The sequence below is a fragment of the Anabrus simplex genome, chromosome 3 (genome assembly GCF_040414725.1).
Source record: "Anabrus simplex isolate iqAnaSimp1 chromosome 3, ASM4041472v1, whole genome shotgun sequence".
In the NCBI taxonomy this organism is placed as follows: Eukaryota; Metazoa; Arthropoda; class Insecta; order Orthoptera; family Tettigoniidae; genus Anabrus; species Anabrus simplex.
Window position 1 is genome coordinate 51320503 of NC_090267.1, and position 23870 is coordinate 51344372.

Below are 23870 nucleotides of genomic sequence, written 5' to 3' on the forward strand. Positions count from 1 at the left end.
ATCAAAATTCATGTACAGTTGAGAAATAAAGCCAAATCTAACGTATAAGGGATAGAGATACGACAAAAAGTCATAGGACCAAAGTTGTAGATCACTCCAAATTGAACAGAAATTGTACAATCCATTTTGTGATACGACTTACTGTTTAGCCACGAAATTCAGGGTTATTAGAAATGATTTGAGCAATTCCAAAGCTCTACAATAACTTTATTATTTGACATATTGCCACAAGGCTTTACACACACATAGAAAAACTCAAAAAGTTTTTTTGACATTTACAAATGTTTGATAAGTGCCCCTTTAGTGATTCTGCAGACATCAAGCCTATAATCAACTTCGTCCCACACTCGGCACAGCATGTCCCTACCAAGGGGGATTCGAAAACACGGTTGTGAGCTCACAGTTCTGGCAGGTTTGTTGGGAGAGAGGTGTAAACACTGATAGCCGGTTTCACCAAGCTTCGTCCTAATATGCTTGAAGCCTGTCAAATATGACGACCCGTTTCTTTTTAACGCTTCATTAAAATCTTTTATATTTCATCATCACTAGTGAGCTGGAATAGACGCTCCATTTATTTTGACACGCTCTCACATTTCAAAACAACGTTTTACCAGAGGTTAGAATGCCATGGGTATCTCATGAGCCATACCGAGGCGATATATCGAGTTTTATCGTTCATTCTGATTGCCATTTCTCGATTAATAATTGAAGTACTGAACCATGGTTGAAAATAGACTTGGTTTCTAATTTAATTTTCTGTTATAAGAGTGGTTTCAAAAATGGAAGATAAATAATATTTCGTCAAAGAAGAAAGGATCCAAATTTTCTGAAGATGAGAAGAGTTTGTTTGTGAGTCTTGTTGCCGAAAAGGAAGAGACAATCGAAAACAATAAAACCGATGGCATAACGTTGCGTGATAAAGAAAAAGCATGGATAGAACTTGCAAATTGTTTTAATTCTCATTAATTTGTTTGTAAAGGGGCAGTGAAACAATTGAAAATGTTTTATGACAACTTCAAAAGAAGGGCTAAGCAGAAAAGATGCCAGAATAAGGTGAATATATTTAAAACTGGAGGTGGAGTTGCCGTAACCCTTCATTACACCAAACATCATCACAGGTGCTAGAAATAATCAGGGACCAAGAAGAGCCTCTTCCCAACAACTTGGATAGCGATTCTGTGTATATAGGCCTAACCGCACCCAGCAGCAACACAACGGAAACATCCAATGTACTGGTGTCATTCGAAGAAAAACCAAGCACAGATATCCTGTGAAGAAATGGTCCAAAATGCAATCCATGACCTTCCACCATCAACTAGCGGTGGCAAGATAAAGAAACCAGCCTTCTTTTAAGAAGACAAAGAAAACAGAAGCATAGAAAGCCCGCAAAAAAGTTATTGAATTGTCAGAATCAAGAATTAGTGCAATTAAGGCATAAAGAAGAACTAGCCTTAACGCATATGAAAAACAAAACTGAAAAAATTAAGCAAGAAAATTAAAAACTGAGAAGTGCAGTGCTAGAGGCAAAACTTTTCTTTTATTTGTAGAAACAATAGAATAAATTGAATGCTGTCCCAAGGTTCCTTTTGAAATATAGTGAAAACATATCTGTAACCACTTTTAATTAATATTTCACACTTCTACAAACTTATTAACCTATAAACTTAAGTAACATTAACGTATGACCTATTAGTAACAAATACACAGTCACATTAAATATTGCCTATTGTGTTGTAGAAAACAATACAAAACGATAAAGTGTGTGCTTGTTTATATAATATTAGGGATACTAATAATGTTATTTGAACCGGGCGATCTGGCCCTGTGGTTAGGAGCGCGCAGCTGTGAGCTTGCATCTGGGAGATAGTGGGTTCGAATCCCACTGTCGGCAGCCCTGAAGATGGTTTTCCGTGGTTTCCCATTTTCACACCAGGCAAATGCTGGGGCTGTACCTTAATTAAGGCCACGGCTGTTTCCTTCCCGTTCCTAGGCATTTCCTATCCCATCGTTGCCATGAGACCTATCTGTGTCGGTGCGACGTAAAGCAAATAGCAAAAAAAAATGTTATTTGCTTTACGTCCCACTAACTACTTCTACAGTTTTCAGAGTATTAGTAATACAGAACACATTAATTATGCAAGAAAATACAGTATTTTCTTGGTGGACAAACCTAAAAGCTCATTTTTCATATCTTGCTCACAATCCGTTGGAAGGAAATGAACAGAACATACGCGAGAATTGTCCAGATTAAACTTATCAGTTCGCTTACAGCGAGAATTCCGTAAATGCTTTCACTCGTCCGTTTTTTGGAAACCTGTGATACATAACAGCGGTACATTTAAATCCATAATTACGACACTATGCCACAGCAAAACAAATATGACTTAACATTTCCACTCATTATCATTACACTGTACGGGTTCACACCAGACCAAAGCATAAAGCAGAACTAACTGAAAAGATCGGCAGTAGAAACAGGTTTCAGTAGCAGGGCGGGCGAGTGCTGACTTCACACCACATGACGTCATGCAGAAAGCGGCCAGGAAGAGAAACAACTGAGCGTGATGCGGGAAGACACCCCTGTAGGAGCATCCATTGACGCTGGGGGTAGGGTCTGACACATCCCACTCTGAGGAATCTAGTGTCAGACCTAAGATGAAACGCTGGTTAATAGAGCAAACGCCTGAAAAGCCATACATCTAATTTTTGATCTGATTTTTTATATGCTCTATTGGTGGAAAATTATCTCATTCCCTCCATGGGAACTTAGAATTTCCATTCAACATCTACAGTCACCGAGTCCACACATAGGTTGAAGAACAGCGATGAGAAGGCTGAGCCCAGACGAACGTAAACCTGGATGAAGAAAAGTAAAATTCTGACTGGCATTGTGCAACACTGTTGGAGTACTAATAAAAGTCTAGCGTCAACACAACATGAGAGTGCATACAATACGGAGCCCGTTCGGAGGGACCGAAGGACGATTGTTCAGTATTTGACATTCCACATAAGCTCTGTCCTATGTTAAATACCAGTAACAACAAGAGGCGTTCCCACAACCTAAATTGCACATCGACCCACTTCAGAGGAGCATCAACAATCCATTTTCAACATAATAAGACTGTAACAAGAGTTGGAGGCTAAGGTACAGGGAAAGAGGGCAAGAGGGAGGTGCAGAGCAAGATGGATAGACTCTTTCAAGAACAGTATAAGAAAAGACTGGACTGGAATACAATATTACTGAAAAGGAGTGGTGGAAGGAGGAGAAATGGTGAAGAAGCATCATCAACCTGGCAGAAGCTGGACAATGGTGGTGGTGGTGGTGGTGGTGGTGGTGGTGGTGAGTATTGAGTCGAAACTGAAAAGAGATGGTTTTAAATATAAAATGTATATCGGCTAAAAATTCAAAATTTAAAGACAAAAAGAAAATTTTACGTAATAAAGTGAAACAATACTCACAGCATAGAGACTCAGAGCAGTTGCAATAAGTCCAATTATTAAATGCTTGTTATATCTGCTCTTTTTTGGTCCATCATCCCATGGACAATCTGGTTGAGGGCAATCCTTCATCATGTGAGGTTTGCCACATTCTTGTTCGGAAGGAATAACCTTGCGTACTGCAGGCTGACATTCTGGATAGGGTGGTGCCTTGCAAACCGGCACTTTCTTTTGTTCCACTTTCGGAGGTAAGGCAGAAGGTTGTTTGCAATCCCTCCGTGTTGCCGTCTGCTGTGGTGGTGTACACGGTTTAATACTTGTTGGTTTACTGCAATCATCACCTCTACCAGACTTTCCTCCACCTCGCTGATTACTCGCATATAATCGTGGATGATTAGTTATCACTGAAATGCAAAAATTCCACATCAGGTTTCTTATTTAACCACTAGTACTAAAGCTGTAGCATACAATTTAACATATTTAATTGAATATCTAACTGACTTCTGACTAACCATTACAGTGATTAAGATTAGAGAAAATTTTGAGACAAGCATATGACTTTGAACGTCTAATGCAGAACAATTTAGCCAGTGAAGGCAATACTGTCCACATCAGATAATTTGAACCACACGCATACCAGTGCTGAATTTTAGTTTAACTGGGCGCCTGCTTCGCTATCAACTATCAGAAAGTATTCACTCAGGAGTATTACCCAAAATAGCTATAGATGAAGTCTACTGTAGTAATTCACATTAAAAACTAACAAACAAATGTTATCTCGCTGACTTAAATTTCGGAACACTGGAATAAATCCAATTTCAAATATCTATTTCTCCAGGTTTTGTGTTGTCAATATACCACTTTTAATCATGCAACAAAAAACGTGAGATTTTTGCTCTAGAAAAGGAACATTTAAATGTTCAAATAAATTAAAAGATTAATTCTTTTATTAGAACTCAGGATGCCTCACTATAATTAGCTGCTCTATCACATGGATTCTTTTAAAGATTACAATAGACATTTCCTCACTTCACAACATCCCTTATGTTGTTTTTACAGCATAGAGGCATTTGTTCAACACCAACATCCATTGTTAACACTAATTCATGACAGAGTGAGGCATACTTTCAGCAAAATATTTTCTATGAACAGAGTACACCTGCGAAGATGGGCAGAGTATCAGACTGCCACCCTGTTCGTATCGCTCCTCCTTGCACCAATGTTCAAGTTACCTGATGCAAGTTAGTAGTATCTGGCTATAGTATCTAATTTCAATAAAATAAATACTCACTATTATGAATATAAATGCATCAATATTTTGAGAAGGCATTCACTATGAACATAAAAACTGAACAAATTAGACTCTTTATTTAACACAATATATTGTTAACTTTAAAACTCAGGGTAAAGCAGGCTTCCTATCCTTAACATATTCTTCATTCAACACCATTTAGATTTAAATGTTTATATTTATGATCCCATACAATCAAAGTTATGTGTAATAAACATTGCTGTTTAAAATAACACGCTGACTTAAGAGTTCTAGAATTATCAATACAAACTCTCATGCCTATTACAACTGCATGCAAATGTTTCAGGTAAGTCAATTGGCTGAAGTTCTTTTCATATACCAAAAATTTCACAAGGATCTTCTTCCAGAGAATCTATATAATATTGATAAATGTACATAAGAGTTTTGTCTGTACATTAGTCAAAATGAAAAAAGGAATGGTATTTCTGCATCGGCTGTGCCCACAGTAGAAAATGAAATGCCATTTTTAATTTTCTGTCATCTCCACCTGTATGTATGTACGTATGTAGGTATGTAAGCTGGTTGACATGGTGGCTTAAGGGAAAGCCTAAAATTTAATTCTTAAATATCTATGTTATTAGTGGTCTTATCGATAAACACTACACACCAAAAGTTATGGATAGTAAAATTTCTGATTATTTGTGTCTTATACTGTTTTAATGTACCAGCTATGAAAACAGAGATATTCATAATTTAGACTTTTGTTACTTAATCCATGTCAACACTGAGCATCGCTAACATGGAAATACTGTTCAAATGTATTAACTAGTGATAGTAGTGGTTCCTGTTACGAAAAACTGCGTGGTCATCAGCCCATATCGGCAAAGAAATAGTAAAGATTACTATCAAAATGAGAAAAAAATCATGAAGGAACATCATGAAAGGCAGGACTCCCTTTAGATTGGGTATCCTAATATCACAACAGCATCAAGTAAACTGAATATGAAGGCCTACAATATCGAAAGTCCATAAAATTGATCAACAATAACATTACATTGACTACTGTTTGTTGTGATGTGTTTTGTCTCGTCTGCTCCTACTCATCTCCAATAAATGGCATTACTGCTGCGTGCCAAGTAGAACAGCCTCGTCGCCATAAGACCTATCTGTGTCGGTGCAATGTAAAGCAACTTGTAAAATGAATTGTAAAACCACTGAAAATAAGTTAGATAACTTTCTTTTTCAGCATTCCATTCTTCTGATTCATACAGTTCTGATAACTACTGATATGTGACACACTGGTTCATCATAGTATTCCGGCTATTCGAACACTGCCATGAGGCGCCGATAGGAATGGGCAAGGTGTGCACTTAACAGAAAACGTCAGAGCAGTATTCACCACTGTCTGTGGCGGGATCATTCCAGCTCTGGAACTTGCCACTGTTAAAAAGCCTGCGTACTAATGTTGGTGAAAAGGGAGAAACTGCGCACCTTTTCATTTGATCAAGCATTTTATATGATAACATTGCTTTTAAATGCGATGTTCCAGTCTATTAATATTCTTCTCTTGTCAAGAATACTGACATGATTGTAATGGCCTACGTCAAATTCAGTTTAATATTTGTGTCTGTGTCTGTTACAGCATCACAGAGAACAGGATTTGTAGATTTAAATGAAACTGGGTATTCAGTTTAGAATAAAGTTGAGTATGATCTTAGCTATAAGTAGTTCAAAAACTTTTCAGCAGGAAGGGGTGCTTCAGAAGGGGACTAAAGTATAAAATTCTACTATCTGTATTACGGTTCTTTTAGACGAAAATAGCTCATGGCGATTTTTCGTTTGATACCTTTTTTTGATACACCCAAAAATACAGGAAATATCGGCAGCAGTCATGTGGAGGTTTTAAGTCCAAGAGCAGGTAACTAACTACTGTTTAGAATCACACTGCTCTTATGCACTGATGCAACATGCTCCTCTCATTCCACTACAGTTCAATTTTCTGTTGTAGACATTAGTGGATGATGAGATCACTTCCAGCTCATTTTGGAGGAATTACTTATTTAACTTATCAGAGGACACCACATGAGCATTTCTCTCCTGCCTTATCAAAAATGCATTTATTTGTTTATATCTTGATTCAGAATTTTGGATCTCTCTTCAGCAGAGTTTATCACCTATAATCACAAGCTGGTGTTATTTTCAACGATACTCTGCTTAGAGAGCCCATGTAATTATGGTTTCATTAAGCCCACTGTGCTACATGTGAAGGATTCTCTCAACTGCAACTAAAGATGCTTGGTTTTCAGTCAACTCTTAGTTTATATTAGCCTGATTTTTTGTTGTAGAGATCTATACGATCGCAAATGATTGTAATTTATTGCAAGTACTGTAACTTTGCATCACTCACTACTTCATTTTATTTTCACATTTTCTTATTTTGTATTTCCTGAATGCTGTATGAAACATGTGAAATTTTATTATTATAAGGTTGAGTGAGAATTACGGATTTTTTTTTTTTTGGGGGGGGGGGGCTTCTGCTAATTTTTGGTGGTGTTGGTGGTGATAATCGTTTTAAGAGGAAGTACAACTACACAACCATCCTCTATATAACACTAATCAGAGAGAAAATGGAAGGGATCCAACACTTCGAAAAATGAAGGTACTGGCCAAAGAAAGAAGGGCATGAAAATGAAAGACTCCCTAGCCCTCAGAACCTAATAACGTCAGGGTCAGAAAGGAACAAGAGTTGACCAATGGAAGTCTGATAGGATAAATGAAAGTGAGGAGCCTGGCACAAGTAAGTGGAAGCACTAATTTGTGTTACCTTCAAAGCCTTGTGTGGAAATTATTGCATTTTGTTCCATCCATCATGAATTCCTTCCAGCAAGCCGGGTAGGATGTTTTTGAACGATGTGCCTCCATGTTTTTGTAAATGTATATTACCTATAATTCCTGCTGTGCAGATCTACTTTATTGCTACTGACTAAAATTTCACAGCATTGTAACTAAATATCACAATTTTATTATTTTTCTATGTCAACATTTTTATTTTTTTTTATTTTGTGAATCTTAAAAGCTGTATGAAGTGTGGAATATATTGCATTTTGTTCTTTATTTCTCTTAATTTGTGTTTAGTATAAGGGAAACTCTCATACGTTCAATACGTTCAACCGTGCAAATTTTTCCAAGCAACCATTCCCACATTAAAAACTAGTGGTGGTGCGTTGGTGATTGTTGTCTTACAAGGAAGTACAACAGGGCAACCATCCTGTCTTACGTGTAATGCCAACTGGAAGGGAAAAAGTCCAACGCTTCGAAGAATGAAGGTATCAGCAAAAGGAAGGAAAGAGAAATTAAGGGCATGAAAAAAAAAAGACTCCCTAGAATTCACAAACCTAATACCGATAGGGTTTGAAAAGTATACAAGAGTTGAATGAGGAACGTATTTTTAATTTTTACTGAATGATTCTGTCACTGTTGAGCGGTGAGACAGTGGCTTCTATTAAGGCAACTTTACAGGAACTCAATTTGCACGTTAGTAACATTAATGAAGGTACTGAGAAAGTACTGTTAAATCACAGAAAAATATAATATACTGAGAGTCAACTCAAGACCTTAGCGGTCCCTTTGATGTTAGTCAGACTTCTGGTCGGTGAAAAGGCTTCCGCAGGGCCAAATAGTTCCCTAGGTTTGTTACTTGTTCCTGAAGTCAGGAGCTTTCTTCAGTTTGGTTAGATATTCTGGTGAACTGACTTGATGAATTAAAATTTTTGCCCTGTATAAATATGGAAAATATATCACAGGTTGTATGTTATTCGGGTTCGTTACCAACTCTTATATTTCATACGTAGATGGCTATGAATAGTTATTGTTCTCAGTGGTGTATGTAGCAAAATAATAATTATTTATTATGATATTGATATCTTATTGCACTGTGTACTTAGTAAGTTTGTTCGAGTTCATTCCATTGCTGATAAGTTCGCATAATATGTGCGACTTTGAAGATGGATCCAAGAAAACTGTTGGCGATACTGGGCTACTGGCTGCAACAGCATGTTCAGTATTCATAATGGCTGCCGGCTGTGAGCAAGACGTGTGTGATGCTGTGACGCATGAGTCCCTTGTGAAATTCTTTAAAGCTAACAAAAGTGGAGAAAAATAAAGTCTTCTTCTTAATTCTCAATCCTAAGATTGGTTGGCAGCAATTCGTCTTCTCCACTCTTCTCTGTAATCCGCTAATCTCTTCATTACCACATATGAGCCTGTTCCTACGTCATCTCTGATCTGTCTTGAATATTGCAGTCTAGGTCTTCCTCTTCCTCTTTTACCTTGAATCATTCTTTCCATGACATTAACTATGAAACCATTGTGCCTATAGAGATTGCCAATTAATTGGTCTCTTCTTTTCCTTATTGTTGCTAAAATGGGTCTTTTTTCACCTATTCGTCGAAGAACTTCTTCATTGGTGAGTTTTTCTGTCCATGAGATCTTTTCCATCCTCCTCCAGCACCACATCTCAAATGCTTCCGCAGCGCCAAATAGTTTCCTAGGGTTGTAATCCAAATTGTTTTAAACGTTTACAGTAGCCTAAGAGATTAGAATACACTGTGGGCTGTGGAAGACATGGTGAAAAACAGCGCGCAGCTGGCCGGCGTTTCTGTGTACAGTGTTTACGCCGCTCGCTTGGAATTTAAACTCCACGGAAAATCTAAGTCTCCAGCGAAAGATCGATGTGTCAGCTCAGCACTCGCCGTAAATAAAACAGGAAGGGCCTTAACACGGTATGGGAATAGGATCCTTGGCGTATTCGATAATAATAATAGTAATAATAATAATAATAATAATGTGTACTTTACTTTATATACGTAACCGCCCTCTACCTGCAGAAATGTTGTCATGGGAGGACCATGAGTTCGTTTTTACCTTCTGAATGACGAGGCTACAATATTTATAACATTCCTGGAAGCATTGTATTTCGCAATCCAACTCACGGGTGGGTTTTTCAGCTTTTTGAACTGTGAGAAACTGCCACTGACAGTCGTTGCACGAGAGCGGAATCGTATACTTATGTTGTAAGTCTCCATGTGCCTCACATAAATTGCATTATGAATTGGTATTCGTCAGTAATCTGTAGGTTTTACATGGCCAATAAAGGAATAAATAGGTATGGTACGTAATCAAAGTACAGCTATGTGAAAGGAAGTGATTTCATTTGATGCTTCACTATTTCAGAATGAAGTACTGTACTTGTCAGATGGACGCACGGCGTTAATGATAAGCTGGTTGTGGCGGAGATGGAGAGCGAAGACGAGACGGGACGGGGGAACAGGGGACGTACTCACATGCGGAAGGATACTTTTCCTAAGCTCTTGACTTGAATTTCAGTATAGTGAATGAATTCTAAGTAGAATGAAATCTCTCTAACACAGACACTGATCAAATGCAAACCATATCTGCGAAGTGTCTGTTAATGGGAGGTGATTCTTACATAAGCAAAATTTACACCTCACAATGCATACACAGAGTACTATTTAAAAGATATTTTAAGATATAACTTAGTATGTTGTTTTACTTTACAGTACGTTAACAGTTGCCAAACCTTTCATTGGAGTCAACTCTAATTACTAGGGCCCGGATGTTGATGACATGTCATCTTTTTACTGAGCTGTCTAAAACAATGCTGAAGTACATAGAAATTCCGGCTGTGTCTTCAAATATGTCACTTTTATTTTGCATCTTTTTGCTATTTTTCCATTTTAAGAGCATTTTTTAAGTTTGGTAGATTTTTTGGTCATATTTTTGAGAAATCTGCCTTTTAAGGTCATTGTTTTCCAATTTAGTCATGTCACAGCTTTATAGGAGGGAGTTATGTCTCTCAGAGTTAAGAACAAGCTAGTAGCTGATACAAGATAATTTAAAATATTGAAATAAAATATTTCAGTATTGTTATTAGTAGTAAAAAATATATCCTGGATGCAGAAGTTTATAGGGATAGGTATACAGATACTCTTGTTTTCGTCGCAAACCAGATTTTAGCGGAATGCAATATTACCTGCTCTGTTGACCAAGGTCAGCTGTGGCGGGGTAGAAAGGGGAAGGGGTGGATATTCTTGTCTCAGTTCCGCATAGTTCGCTGCGAGTGATATTAGTTCATTGCCGCTTTCAAAATGCCCAAAATAAAACCGAGTGTCAGTGCATTTAAAACAACTAGAAATCTGAATTTGGTGACAAAGTGTTTTCTACCGATGGAGGCATATTGTTTTGCAAACTGTGTGGAACTAAAGTAGCTGCTGAACAAAGATTTACTGTACAGCAACTTATCGGTCACGATAAACACATTCGTGCTCTTCAGCGTGTTTCAAATAAACCTGCAATTCAGTGCTTACTGCCTTCAGTTGCTTCAACTTCCGGCAAGTCCTCACAGTTCAGTAAAGAGTTGTGTGATGTATTTGTATCTGCAAACATTCCGCTGTTTAAACTCAACAGTCCGAATTTATGTGGATTTTTGGAAATCATTAGTCCGAATTTATGTGGATTTTTGGAAAAACATACGAATCAAGATATACCAGACAAATCAACTTTACGTAAGAATTATTTGCCGCAGTGTTACGAAGACACATTAAACAAAGTAAGATCAATCGACGAAACTTCAGATGTTATAGGGCGTTATACAGCCAACGTTGTGATCAGAACTTTAGAAGTGCATACACCAGCTGAAATATTTTTGACTACCAAAGTGTTAGAAAAGACCAATTATTCTACCATATTAAAACTGTTTGATAGTGCTATGTTTTTCCTATGGCCTGAAGGCATCAAACATGACGATGTACTTTTATTTTTAACTGATGCTGCACTGTATATGGTACGAGCAGCTAATTCATTGAAGGCACTCTATTCTAAAATTGCCCATGTTACATGCCTTGCCCATGGACTGCACGGAGTTTGTGAAGAAGTAAGGGCTCTTTACCCTAGTCTAGACAGGCTTATAGCGAAAATTTTCTTAAACGCACCCTCGCAAGTCACACGTTTCAGAGCTGAAGCTCCAGACATTGTATTACCCCCACAACCTATCACAACACCCTGCGGCACGTGGTTAAACGTGTCTATGTATTATTGCGAGTTAATAAAGGAAATAGTGCAGAGTTTTGACAATAAGAATTGCCCAGGACATGCTATCTGAACCAAACACTGAATGCAGTTTGTCATTCGTAAAATCAAATTTTGCCTTATTGACAGCAACAATCACATCGTTGGAGAAAACGGGCAAAGAAATCGATTCAATTTCCTTAATCAACCGGGTGGAAACTAGTCTTAGCAACAATCGTGGCAAAATTGCTACGGGTATCGATCAAAACTGGTGGACAAAAAAGGTAAGGTATAAAACACTATGTAAAATCTCAAGACATTCTTTCTGGTGAAAACGACTGCATGGATGGGATTGAGGAGGATTTAGCACCAAACGACCTTCCTCACTTCAAGTATGCTCCGATCACATCAGTTGATGTTGAACGCAGCTTTTCGAGATATAAAACCTTGTTGGCTAATAACTGCAGATCATTTATATTTGACAACATCAGAATGACATTCGTAATGCAGTGCAACTCAGACTAAAGTGAACATAAAACTTTTGTTAAGTACTAGAAATCTATTTTGATTGACTTTTCAGTTTGAGCTTAAGAAGTCATTTTTGAAATACAGTTGGACCTGACTTATACGTACATCAAGGTGAAGAGAAAAAACTACTTGCAACTCAGAATTACTTGGAAATCAGACACAATACATCACATATTTACTGAAAAACCAATGGAATAGACTTACATGTGTAAATCCTTGCAAATAAATACATTAATACCGAAAATATTATTCTGAACTTGGTCCAGCCTTAAAGAAATCAGTTTGGCTTGTTTCACTTTTCTTGCATTAAAAGTATAAACCTCCTTTTGCAAGCTTAGTAATTAATTCAAAGCATTTTCACTACAACTTTTCGCACTGATGTAACGCCTACACACATCGATTGCACTTAACACTTCACTCAGTTCAGGTCTTTCAAGATTCAAGTCGTTATCTCCAATTCCATCACTGTCACTATCGCTTGTAGCTGGTCCATCACCACCGCGTTGTTGGCATACATCAGCAATAATCTCTTCATCTGGTAGTTCTCCACATACAGCCAGATTATCATCAAAATGCACCAAAGTATCGAATTCTACACCCTCCGGTGGCGTTACCTCATTGCCAGACGAAACTTCGTCCCCATAATCATCATTAGAGGCAGCCTTTTCTTGTAAGACACCAACTTTGCGGAAACAGTTGCTGATTGTGGGGGATGACACCTACTTCCAGGCAGCCGAAATAGTCCATGGCTTGTAGCAAATTAATGAAGAGAGGCTCATTTCCTGCATCACTCAGTGTTACTAAATGTTGAACCAGCACTTTTCTAACATGCACTTTTAATTTGCAATGATGCCCAAATCAAGCGGATGTAGAACATTGGTACAGTTAGGAGGGAAAAATTCCACTCAGACATTCTCCAGAACGATTTGAGATGGATGTGCTGCACATCGATCCATAAGAAGAAGGATCTTCTTCTGTTTCTTTCTCATTTTAATGTCCAGTTTATTCAACCACTGTTCCATTAGAAGCATAGTCATCCAAGAATTTCTGTTGGATTCATATTCCGTAGGTTTTGCTTTCACACTCTTAAAACACCTCGGATTCTTCGATTTTCCTATCACAAGTGGAGGAAGTTTGTCAGATCCATTTGCATTGGTGGTGAGAAGTACTGTTACACGAATTTTACTTTTCTTTCCCCCATGGCATGAGACACCTTTTTCCGCTAATGTTTTATTAGGAAGGAGAGTGTAGAATAGGCCGGTCTCATCACAATAATTATAGATGTTTGGAGGCTGATAATCGCTTACGATACCCGGCAGAACCTCTTGTTTCCAGAGCAGGAGGAGCGAGATAGAGAGCGAAGGAGACTCGCTCGGTTGGCCTTTGTTAAGCCGCCAGTAAGTAAGGGTCAACAATGTCACTCGGCGAAACTCTTGTGTTCTGTTTCAGCACCGAAATCCGACCGCTCTACTTCCGCCTAAGCCAACAAAGAGATAACTTCGTAAATACAGTAGTTTCTTTTTTTTTTTAAAGCCCGTGCTCATTACAATTACGCAAAACTCAGTTACATTTCACTGACACTTAATACGGATAACAGCAAATTACGTATAGATAAGGTTTGATTAACACGCTTTTAAATTACACTTTGCCGGGATCTGAAGGAAATTACGTACAAATACGAACTACGCAGAACAGAGTTACGTATAAAGCAGGTTCAACTGTATTGGTGAGTTTATTATTATAAGATTATTTTCCCCATTTTATAGCGCATTTTTCGAATTTTTAAGTCATTTCTTCAAGTCATTTTTGAAAATTTTAAGTGCATTTTGTAACTTTTTTATGGCATCAACATCCGGGCCCTACTGATTACTACTGTATATTGTACTTTAACTCACCAATGCTCCCCCTTTAATGATGTATTACCCTTTTAAAAAAACTAGTCTAAGCTAGTTTGTCGAAAACATTCACACACTTACTGTCTTCTTCTTCAGAATGGCCTGCTGTCGTATTGGTTGAGAGCTTTCAGCATCTCTGCGGCAACGAGTAAATGCCTTCAATTGTTTCACTATTTTATTGTTGGTTATCAAAGTGTCTAAAACTGATTTTCATCTTTACCATTGTCCTCTTGATTTTCCAGGTTGCCTTCCGTCCCATTAGCACAAAATTCTGCCTTGAAGAAACAGTTCCAAATTGTGTCTTTATTTACAGCTTTCCAAGCCAAGTCAATCCATTGCATCCAGTATGATGGCAGACTTGACGAGATCAATCAGAGGCAGAAGATGCGTGACACGGTTTACTGTGAGCCATCTCAGTCTTAGCTGTCTATACTGATGTGAATGATGCTTTGATCAAGAGGTTGTCACACAAGAGTAGTGTTTGGGAAGGGAGGGAGGGAGGGTGAGAGATAAACTAACTAGACATGTTTTAAGTTTAATTTTTCTTTTTTTATAGTGGTGTAATGTCGCACTAACACATCAAGCAACGCAAGGATGAAAAAAGGGCTAGGATTGGAAAGGTAGCAGCCATGGCCTTAAATTACATACAGCCCCAGAATTTGCCCAGTGTGAGAAAAAAAATGAGCGAGTTGGCCATGTGGTTAGGGGCACGCAACTGTGAGCTTGCATTCGGGAGATAGTGGATTCGAATGCCACTGTCAGCAGCCCTGAAGATGGTTTTCTGTGGTTTCCCATTTTCACACCAGGGGCTGTACCTTAATTAAGGCCGCGTCCCCTTCCTTCCCACTCCTAGCCCTTTCTTATTCCATCGTCGCTATAAGACCAATCTGTGTCGGTGCAACGTAAAGCTACTTGTAAAAAGAATTGTAAAAACAATGAAAATAATCTTCGGGGCTGCCAACGGTGAGATTCAAACCTACCATCTCCTAAATACAAGCTCACAGCTATGCGACATTATCCGCATGGCCAACTCCCTCAATTTTAAGTTTAATTCGGGATGGGAGGTCACATTTTCTTATCGAAAGAAACAAGCCAGTCATGTCATCCAAGCTTTTCCATTAGCTCTCCATTCTAGTGATAACTTCCTTACATCCAGCGCTTTAAAACAGCGAGATTTTAATGCCTTTACAATAACAAGAGGTTTTAATGTTTCACCTGTCATTGAACAGTGTAGCACAGTCGGAGGTTTTAATGTTTCACCTGCCATTGAACAGAGTAGCACAGTCAGGCGCTCTTTAGGAATTTTTCCTCTGCTGTTTTTTCCTTCCCAGAAACTTAGTTTTGTCGAGAAATGCACGAAAAAATGAACCAGTTTTGTCTGCATTATAAACACTTTCTTACTTATAACCTGCGATAATGGAGGACAGTTTCTCTTTCCACTGTTCAGATTGTGGGTCAGTGACATCAGCAGATTCGTTACATACAGTTTTGCAGCTAATGTTGTGCAAATCTTCGCATTTTCCCAGCTAACCATTCAAAGTTTTTAAAATATTCACAGCCAAGTTCGCTTGCTATTTCCTTAACTTTTTCTTGAATAACAGGACCAGAGACAGGAATGTTTTTGCTTCTTGCAGTTGAAGACCTCTCAAACAGAACTTTATCAACAGCAAAAACTTTAATTTTAGGAAATATGTTTTTTCTATTGTCATCACCATTATGTTATTTTTATACTAATAGGCAAATTACAGTATTTTTGCATACCACAGTAGAGGTATTATGGCATATGCTACAATCTGCCTTTTTGTTGGAGAGCTGAATTTATTGTGTCTTTCCCACACCAAATTTATCTGCAAGCATTCACACACTGAGCTTGTTCTTTTCAACACCCAAATTGTTAAACTTTTCCTTTAAAAGATTCCATAGCTATGTACTGCAAGAAAGAGACTACACAGCTGGGCTCCTATGTCGTCTTGCCTCAATATTCCCTTATCAGTGCTAAAAGTGGACTTCCCCGTATTGAAATAAAAAGCAACAGATTTATGACACGCCTTTTAAATCCCTTATAATGCCACTGAAATTGCCGAGACTCAGCAGGCTACCATGAACAGCCTCAGTACACAAACATTTCCAGGAAATACCTGTAGTGCTCTGAATTTATTTGTATTCACAAGTCTTTTGAAATGTATAAACCTACACTGTCACGTAGTTCAATCTTCACTCTATTTGCATCCATAGTAAAGAGGTAAAAGTGTACCTTGGGACAGTGGAATAGGTGTCCATGTCCATACCTGGGAGTGTCTGCAAAAGAGAGGTAACATTATCATTGTGTGTACAGGATTTATGGCGGGACATAAAATTCTCTCCATATCAGGGGAGTGTCCAGATTTTAGAGGTGTCTGTAAGGAGAGGTTTCATGGTGTATGGAAGAGGTATTATGTTATTTTTATACTAATAGGCAAATTACAGTATTTTTGCTTACCACAATAGAGGTATTATGGCATATGGTACAATCAGCTAATTACGTTATATGTATCATAATTACAACACGGTTGGCATCACTGCTCTCAAGTAATCACAAAATGTTGAAGGAAGTTTGGTGTGGTTCGTCTATTGGGAAATTTTGTGTTGAATCCAATTTGTTTAGTGCAAATTTGTTGTGTTTCACTATCTTCTGGGTTTATTGAAATAAATATGGGCAGAAATAACTGGAAGTTTTTTTTAAAATGTACATATATTGGAATGGTTCATGTTTGTGGGTTACTGTAGTCACATCCTAGTTTGTGAACCATGGGCAACGGCTGAGTGGCCTAGTAAGTGGTCCTGAGAGTCGGGATACCAGTTGCTATGGAATGGGAGTGCGCATCTCGGACATATTCTGAGTCATGGCCCTCCTTGTGCTCAGGCGGCTAGGACTATACAATTCACCGGTGGTCCATAACACATTAGAGGAGAGATCCTCACTTGGACTATGTGCAAGTAGGGTAGCATCCTGCTTCATGAATTTACCAAGCTCAGAACATCTTAAGCAAGCCTCGGACCTATGGGAGTAATGGAGTCCCACTCCCATTTGACAGGCGAGGGACTCCTTGGAAACAACTTGACAAACAAAATGGAATTCGATGGGGAGCTATCAATATTAATGGGGCTTATGGAAGAAAGAAAGTAGAACTGGCTGAGTCAGCAAAGAGGATGCATCGGGATGTGCTAGGAGTAAGTGATATTCGGGTAAGGGGAGATAACGAGGAAGAGATAGGAGATTATAAAGTGTACTTGACGGGTGTTAGAAAGGGAAGGGCAGAGTCTGGGGTAGGGCTCTTTATCAGGAATACCATTGCACGCAACATAGTTTCTGTTAGGCACGTAAACGAGCGAATGATGTGGGTAGATTTGTCAGTTGGAGGAATTAGGACAAGAATTGTGTCCGTGTATTCACCATGTGAGGGTGCAGATGAGGATGAAGTGGACAAGTTTTATGAAGCATTGAGTGACATCGTGGTCAGAGTCAGCAGCAAGGATAGAATAGTGCTAATGGGCGATTTCAATGCGAGAGTTGGGAATAGAACTGAAGGATAAGAAAGGGTGATTGGTAAATGTGGGGAAGATATGGAAGCTAATGGGAATGGAAAGCGTTTGCTGGACTTCTGTGCTAGTATGGGTTTAGCTGTTACGAATACATTCTTCAAGCATAAGGCTATTCACCGCTACACATGGGAGGCTAGGGTACCAGATCCACAATAGACTATATCTTAACAGACTTTGAATTCAGGAAATCTGTTAGGAATGTACGAGTTTCTCGCGGATTTTTCGATGATACAGACCACTATCTGATCTGTAGTGAACTAAGTATCTCCAGGCCTAGGGTAGAGAAAGTGAAATCTGTCTGTAAACGAATAAGGGTAGAAAATCTCCAGGACGAGGAAATTAAACAGAAGTACATGGATATGATTAGTGAGAAGTTTTGAACAGTAGACAGTAAGCAGGTTCAGGATATAGAAAGAGAATGGGTGGCATACAGGGATGCTGTAGCAGAAACAGCAAGGGAATACCTAGGAACAACTGTGTGTAAAGATGGGAAAAGGCGAACATCTTGGTGGAATGATACGTAAACGTAAAAAGAAGGCTTATCAGAAATGGCTCCAAACAAGGGCCGAGGCAGACAGGGATTTGTACGTAGATGAAAGAAACAGAGCGAAACAAATAGTTGTTGAATCCAAAGAGAAGTCATAGGAAGATTTTGGTAATAACCTGGAAATGCTAGGTCAAGCAGCAGGGAAACCTTTCTGGACAGTAATAAAGAATCTTAGGAAGGGAGGGAAAAAGGAAATGAACAGTATTTTGAGTAATTCAGGTGAACTCATAATAGATCCCAGGGAATCACTGGAGAGGTGGAGGGAATATTTTGAACATCTCTATGTAAAAGGAAATCGTTCTGGTGGAGGAGGAAAATGATGTTGGTGAAATTATGCTTGAGGAAGTGGAAAGGATGGTAAATAAACTCCATTGTCATAAGGCAGCAGGAATAGATGAAATTAGACCTGAAATGGTGAAGTATAGTGGGAAGGCAGGGATGAAATGGCTTCACAGAGTAGTAAAATTAGCATGGAGTGTTGGTAACGTACCTTCAGATTGGACAAAAGCAGTAATTGCACCTATCTATAAGCAAGGGAACAGGAAAGATTGCAACAACTATCGAGGTATCTCATTGATTAGTATACCAGGCAAAGTATTCACTGGCATCTTGGAAGGGAGAGTGCGATCAGTCGTTGAGAGGAAGTTGGATGAAAACCAGTGTGGTTTCAGACCACAGAGAGGCTGTCAGGATCAGATTTTCAGTGTGCGCCAGGTAATTGAAAAATGCTACGAGAGGAATAGGCAGTTGTGTTTATGTTTCGTAGATCTAGAGAAAGCCTATGACAGGGTACCGAGGGAAAAGATGTTCACTATACTGGGGGACTATGGAATTAAAGGTAGATTATTAAAATAAATCAAAGGCATTTATGTTGACAATTGAGCTTCAGTGAGAATTGATGGTAGAATGAGTTCTTGGTACAAGGTAGTTACAGGGGTTAGACAAGGCTGTAATCTTTCACATTTGCTGTTCGTAGTTTACGTCGATCATCTGCTGAAAGGTATAAAATGGCCGGGAGGGATTCAGTTAGGTGGAAATGTAGTAAGCAGTTTGGCCTATGCTGACGACTTGGTCTTAATGGCAGACTGTGCCAAAAGCCTGCAGTCTAATATCTTGGAACTTGAAAATAGGTGCAATGAGCCTCTCGAAGACTAAATTGATTGGAATGGAATAATATCAATAAGTTTGATTTATTGAATTTACCACCTAATCAATACAAAATGTCATACTTTAGTTGGTTTACTTTGGCATATTAACTAAAAGAGTACATGTTTCGCCTTGAATTCAGGCATCATCAGCCAATATCTTAACTTAAAAATAGAAACAGGCATCTGATTTATATATACATGAAATAAAATTAAAAAACCTTGGAGAGACTAAAATTACAATTAACATATAGTAAAAGAATTAAAGTTAAATTGGTTATAAAGATATTACAATGAGTCAGTAAAATTACAATTGGTGAAAGTAATGGTGATATGACATTAGGTTTCTATTATAATTAAAAAGAAAGAACAAAGCAACAGTTTGTCATAAACGAGTGATAAGATTGCTAAAAATTATGTTGGCCGACCAGCGGTTACAAACGAAAATGACAATGATGGTCGTATTTAATAAAAATGTAGCATAAAATAATAGTGAAATACGGTCATGTGACCGTCAATACTTGTTGACTAGAGATAAATCGAAAGTCAATGGCATATGGTGATATGGTTCAGTTTAATGAAAATAAAAATACGAAGTTGAATAACGATGTTTAAATAGGGCCTTTATGGACCATCTCAATTTGTTACAAAAACTGCAATGTTCTTAAGAATGTGTGGATGATTGACATTCAAGTCGATGCAGAAGTGTTACAGTTAAATCTGTAAAAGGAAACAAAAAACGTGGTGTTAATTGAGTGAAAAATCGTAATTGAATGTTAAAGTGAAGATTGTGTACACTTACCATTAGACTAAGAGAGGGTAGGTTGTTACGTTATTACGTTGTTAACTGAACGTTATTATCGACTGTCTGCTTCTTACTGCGAGTGTTGTAACAGTATGTTTGAGTTGGAGGTGGAACTGTTTGCGAAGGTGTGGCTATGGGCTTGTTTGTAGTGCTTGGAGGGGAGTTGCTATTGGCGGAAGAGAGAGGGGGAAGTGTACTGCTGCACGTATTGTAACGGTGAAATGCCGTTGGAGGGAGCGAAAATACAGTGGGTGTGGCTAAGAGTCTATTGGTAGCATTTGAATTAGAGGTAATGGCGGTGAGAGGAAGGGGGGGGGGGGATTGTGTTAATTGTAGAGGAGGTAGGGGGGCTTATTGATTTGAGGTTGAAAACTTTTAGGAATATATTGGTGAGGGGAATTGAATCAATCAATCAATCAATCAATCAATACTGATCTGCATTTAGGGCAGTCGCCCAGGTGGCAGATTCCCTATTTGTTGTTTTCCTAGCCTTTTCCTAAATGATTTCAAAGAAATTGGAAATTTATTGAACATCTCTCTTGGTAAGTTATTCCAATCCCTAACTCCCCTTCCTATAAATGAATATTTGCCCCAGTTTGTCCTCTTGAATTCCAACTTTATCTTCATATTGTGATCTTTCCTACTTTTATAAACGCCATTCAAACTTATTCGTCTACTAATGTCATTCCACGCCATCTCTCCGCTGACAGCCCGGAACATACCACTTATTGAAATAATAACATTAAGTTATTTATTAGACCACCTAATCAATACAAAATCGTCTTGGATGATTTACATAAATCATCCAAGACGATTTTGTATTGATTAGGTGGTCTAATAAATAACTTAATGTTATTATTTCAATCTACATCATCAATACGGACCAAAAATGATATTTATTACATGTAACATACCACTTAGTCGAGCAGCTCTTCTTCTTTCTCTCAATTCTTCCCAACCCAAACATTGCAACATTTTTGTAACGCTACTCTAGACAAAGTCTGTTCGTACAAGGGGCTTTTTTTATCAATGATATCGTTTAAGTTCTTATCTTTGTTGAAATGTTGGTCTAGAAAAATGAATAAATTTTCATACTCAGTCATAAGTTTACTTTTGTTGACTTTTTTAAGGATATGAAGGTCTTGTTCTATAGTGGTAAATTTGTGTCCTGTGTCCCTCATGTGGTTGGCCATTGCTGAAAATTTGTTATGTCTTTGTGCATTATAATGTTCAGCGTATCTAGTGGAGAAGCTGCGGCCAGTTTGGCCAACATAGGAAAAATTACACGTTGAGCATTTTAGTCTGTATATTCCTGATCCAGAGTAACTATTGTCTGTGATGTTGGAGAAAAGGTGGGTTTTCTGTGTATTTCTCCAACAACCATAAAAAATGATTCTTTACATCCCAACTCACATAAAAAAGCCACTTATCACAGTCTAATATATAGGGCATTAAAAATCCCTATGTCCTCCAGTAATTTTAAGAAAGAATTACAATTCATTAAAGAAATAGCTAAATTCAATGGATTTCATACAGATATAATTGATAAAATCATCAATATAACCAAATTAAAATTAGCTACAAACTTAACCCCATTGAAACCCGTTAAACCAAAATACGCTAAATTCACATTCAATAACTATGGTATTTACCCAATATCCAATTCACTAATGAAGCACGATGTAAAAATAGCCTATACAACAAAAAACACTAATCGTAATCTATTCTTTAATCATAACTCTATTAACATCACAGACAATAGTTACTCTGGATCAGGAATATACAGACTAAAATGCTCAACATGTAATTTTTCCTATGTTGGCCAAACTGGCCGCAGCTTCTCCACTAGATACGCCGAACATTATAATGCACAAAGACATAACAAATTTTCAGCAATGGCCAACCACATGAGGGACAGAGGACACAAATTTACCACTACAGAACAAGACCTTCACATCCTTAAAAGAGTCAACAAAAGTAAACTTATGACTAAGTATGAAAATTTATTCATTTTCCTAGACCAACATTTCAACAAAGATAAGAACTTAAACGATATCATTGATAAAAAAAAGCCCCTTGTACGAACAGACTTTATGTCTATTACAAGATTCAATTCCCCTCACCAATATATTCCTAAAAGTTTTCAACCTCAAATCAATAAGCCCCCCTACCTCCTCTACAATTAACACAACCCCCCCCCTTCCCCTCACCGCCATTACCTCTAATTCAAATGCTACCAATAGACTCTTAGCCACACCCACTGTATTTTCGCTCCCTCCAACGGCATTTCACCGTTACAATACGCGCAGCAGTACACTTCCCCCTCTCTCTTCCGCCAATAGCAACTCCCCTCCAAGCACTACAAACAAGCCCATAGCCACACCTTCGCAAACAGTTCCACCTCCAACTCAAACATACTGTTACAACACTCGCAGTAAGAAGCAGACAGTCGACAATAACGTTCAGTTAACAACGTAATAACGTAACAAACTACCCTCTCTTAGTCTAATGGTAAGTGTACACAATCTTCACTTTAACATTCAATTACGATTTTTCACTCAATTAACACCACGTTTTTTGTTTCCTTTTACAGATTTAACTGTAACACTTCTGCATCGACTCGAATGTCAATCATCCACACATTCTTAAGAACATTGCAGTTTTTGTAACAAATTGAGATGGTCCATAAAGGCCCTATTTAAACATCGTTATTCAACTTCGTATTTTTATTTTCATTAAACTGAACCATATCACCATATGCCATTGACTTTCGATTTATCTCTAGTCAACAAGTATTGACGGTCACATGACCGTATTTCACTATTATTTTATGCTACATTTTTATTAAATACGACCATCATTGTCATTTTCGTTTGTAACCGCTGGTCGGCCAACATAATTTTTAGCAATCTTATCACTCGTTTATGACAAACTGTTGCTTTGTTCTTTCTTTTTAATTATAATAGAAACCTTCTAATGTCATATCACCATTACTTTCACCAATTGTAATATCTTTATAACCAATTTAACTTTAATTCTTTTACTATACGTTAACTGTAATTTTAGTCTCTCCAAGGTTTTTTAATTTTATTTCATGTATATATAAATCAGATGCCTGTTTCTAAGTTAAGATATTGGCTGATGCTGCCTGAATTCAAGGCGAAACACGTACCATTTTAGTTAATATGCCAAAGTAAACCAACTAAAGTATGACATTTTGTATTGATTAGGTGGTAAATTCAATAAATCAAACTTATTGATATTATTCCATTCAAGTATCATCAATACGGATCAAGAATGATATTTATAACATGTAAGACTAAATTGATGTCAGTAGGTAAGAAACTGAACAGAACTGAATGTCAGATTGGTGATACAAAGCTAGAACAGGTAGATAATTTCAAGTATTTAGGTTGTGTGTTTTCCCAGGATGGTAATATAGTGAGTGAGATTGAATCAAGGTGTAGTGAAGCTAATGCAGTGAGCTCGCAGTTGCGATCAGCAGTATTCTGTAAGAAGGAAGTCAGCTCCCAGACAAAACTATCTTTACATCGGTCTGTTTTCAGACCAACTTTGCTTTACGGGAGCGAAA

The 23870-nt window shown here is 37.9% G+C and overlaps 1 protein-coding gene across 1 annotated transcript in view; it reads right to left on the reverse strand.

Moving 5' to 3' along the window:
- Nucleotides 1–23870, reverse strand: part of LOC136865963 (apoptosis-inducing factor 1, mitochondrial) — a 268552-nt gene that overhangs the window by 208847 nt on the left and 35835 nt on the right. Inside the window, exon 2 of the mRNA XM_067142533.2 lies at nt 3460–3842. Coding sequence (XP_066998634.2) covers nt 3460–3842 — 383 coding nt within the window. The remainder of the gene's footprint in view (nt 1–3459; nt 3843–23870) is intronic.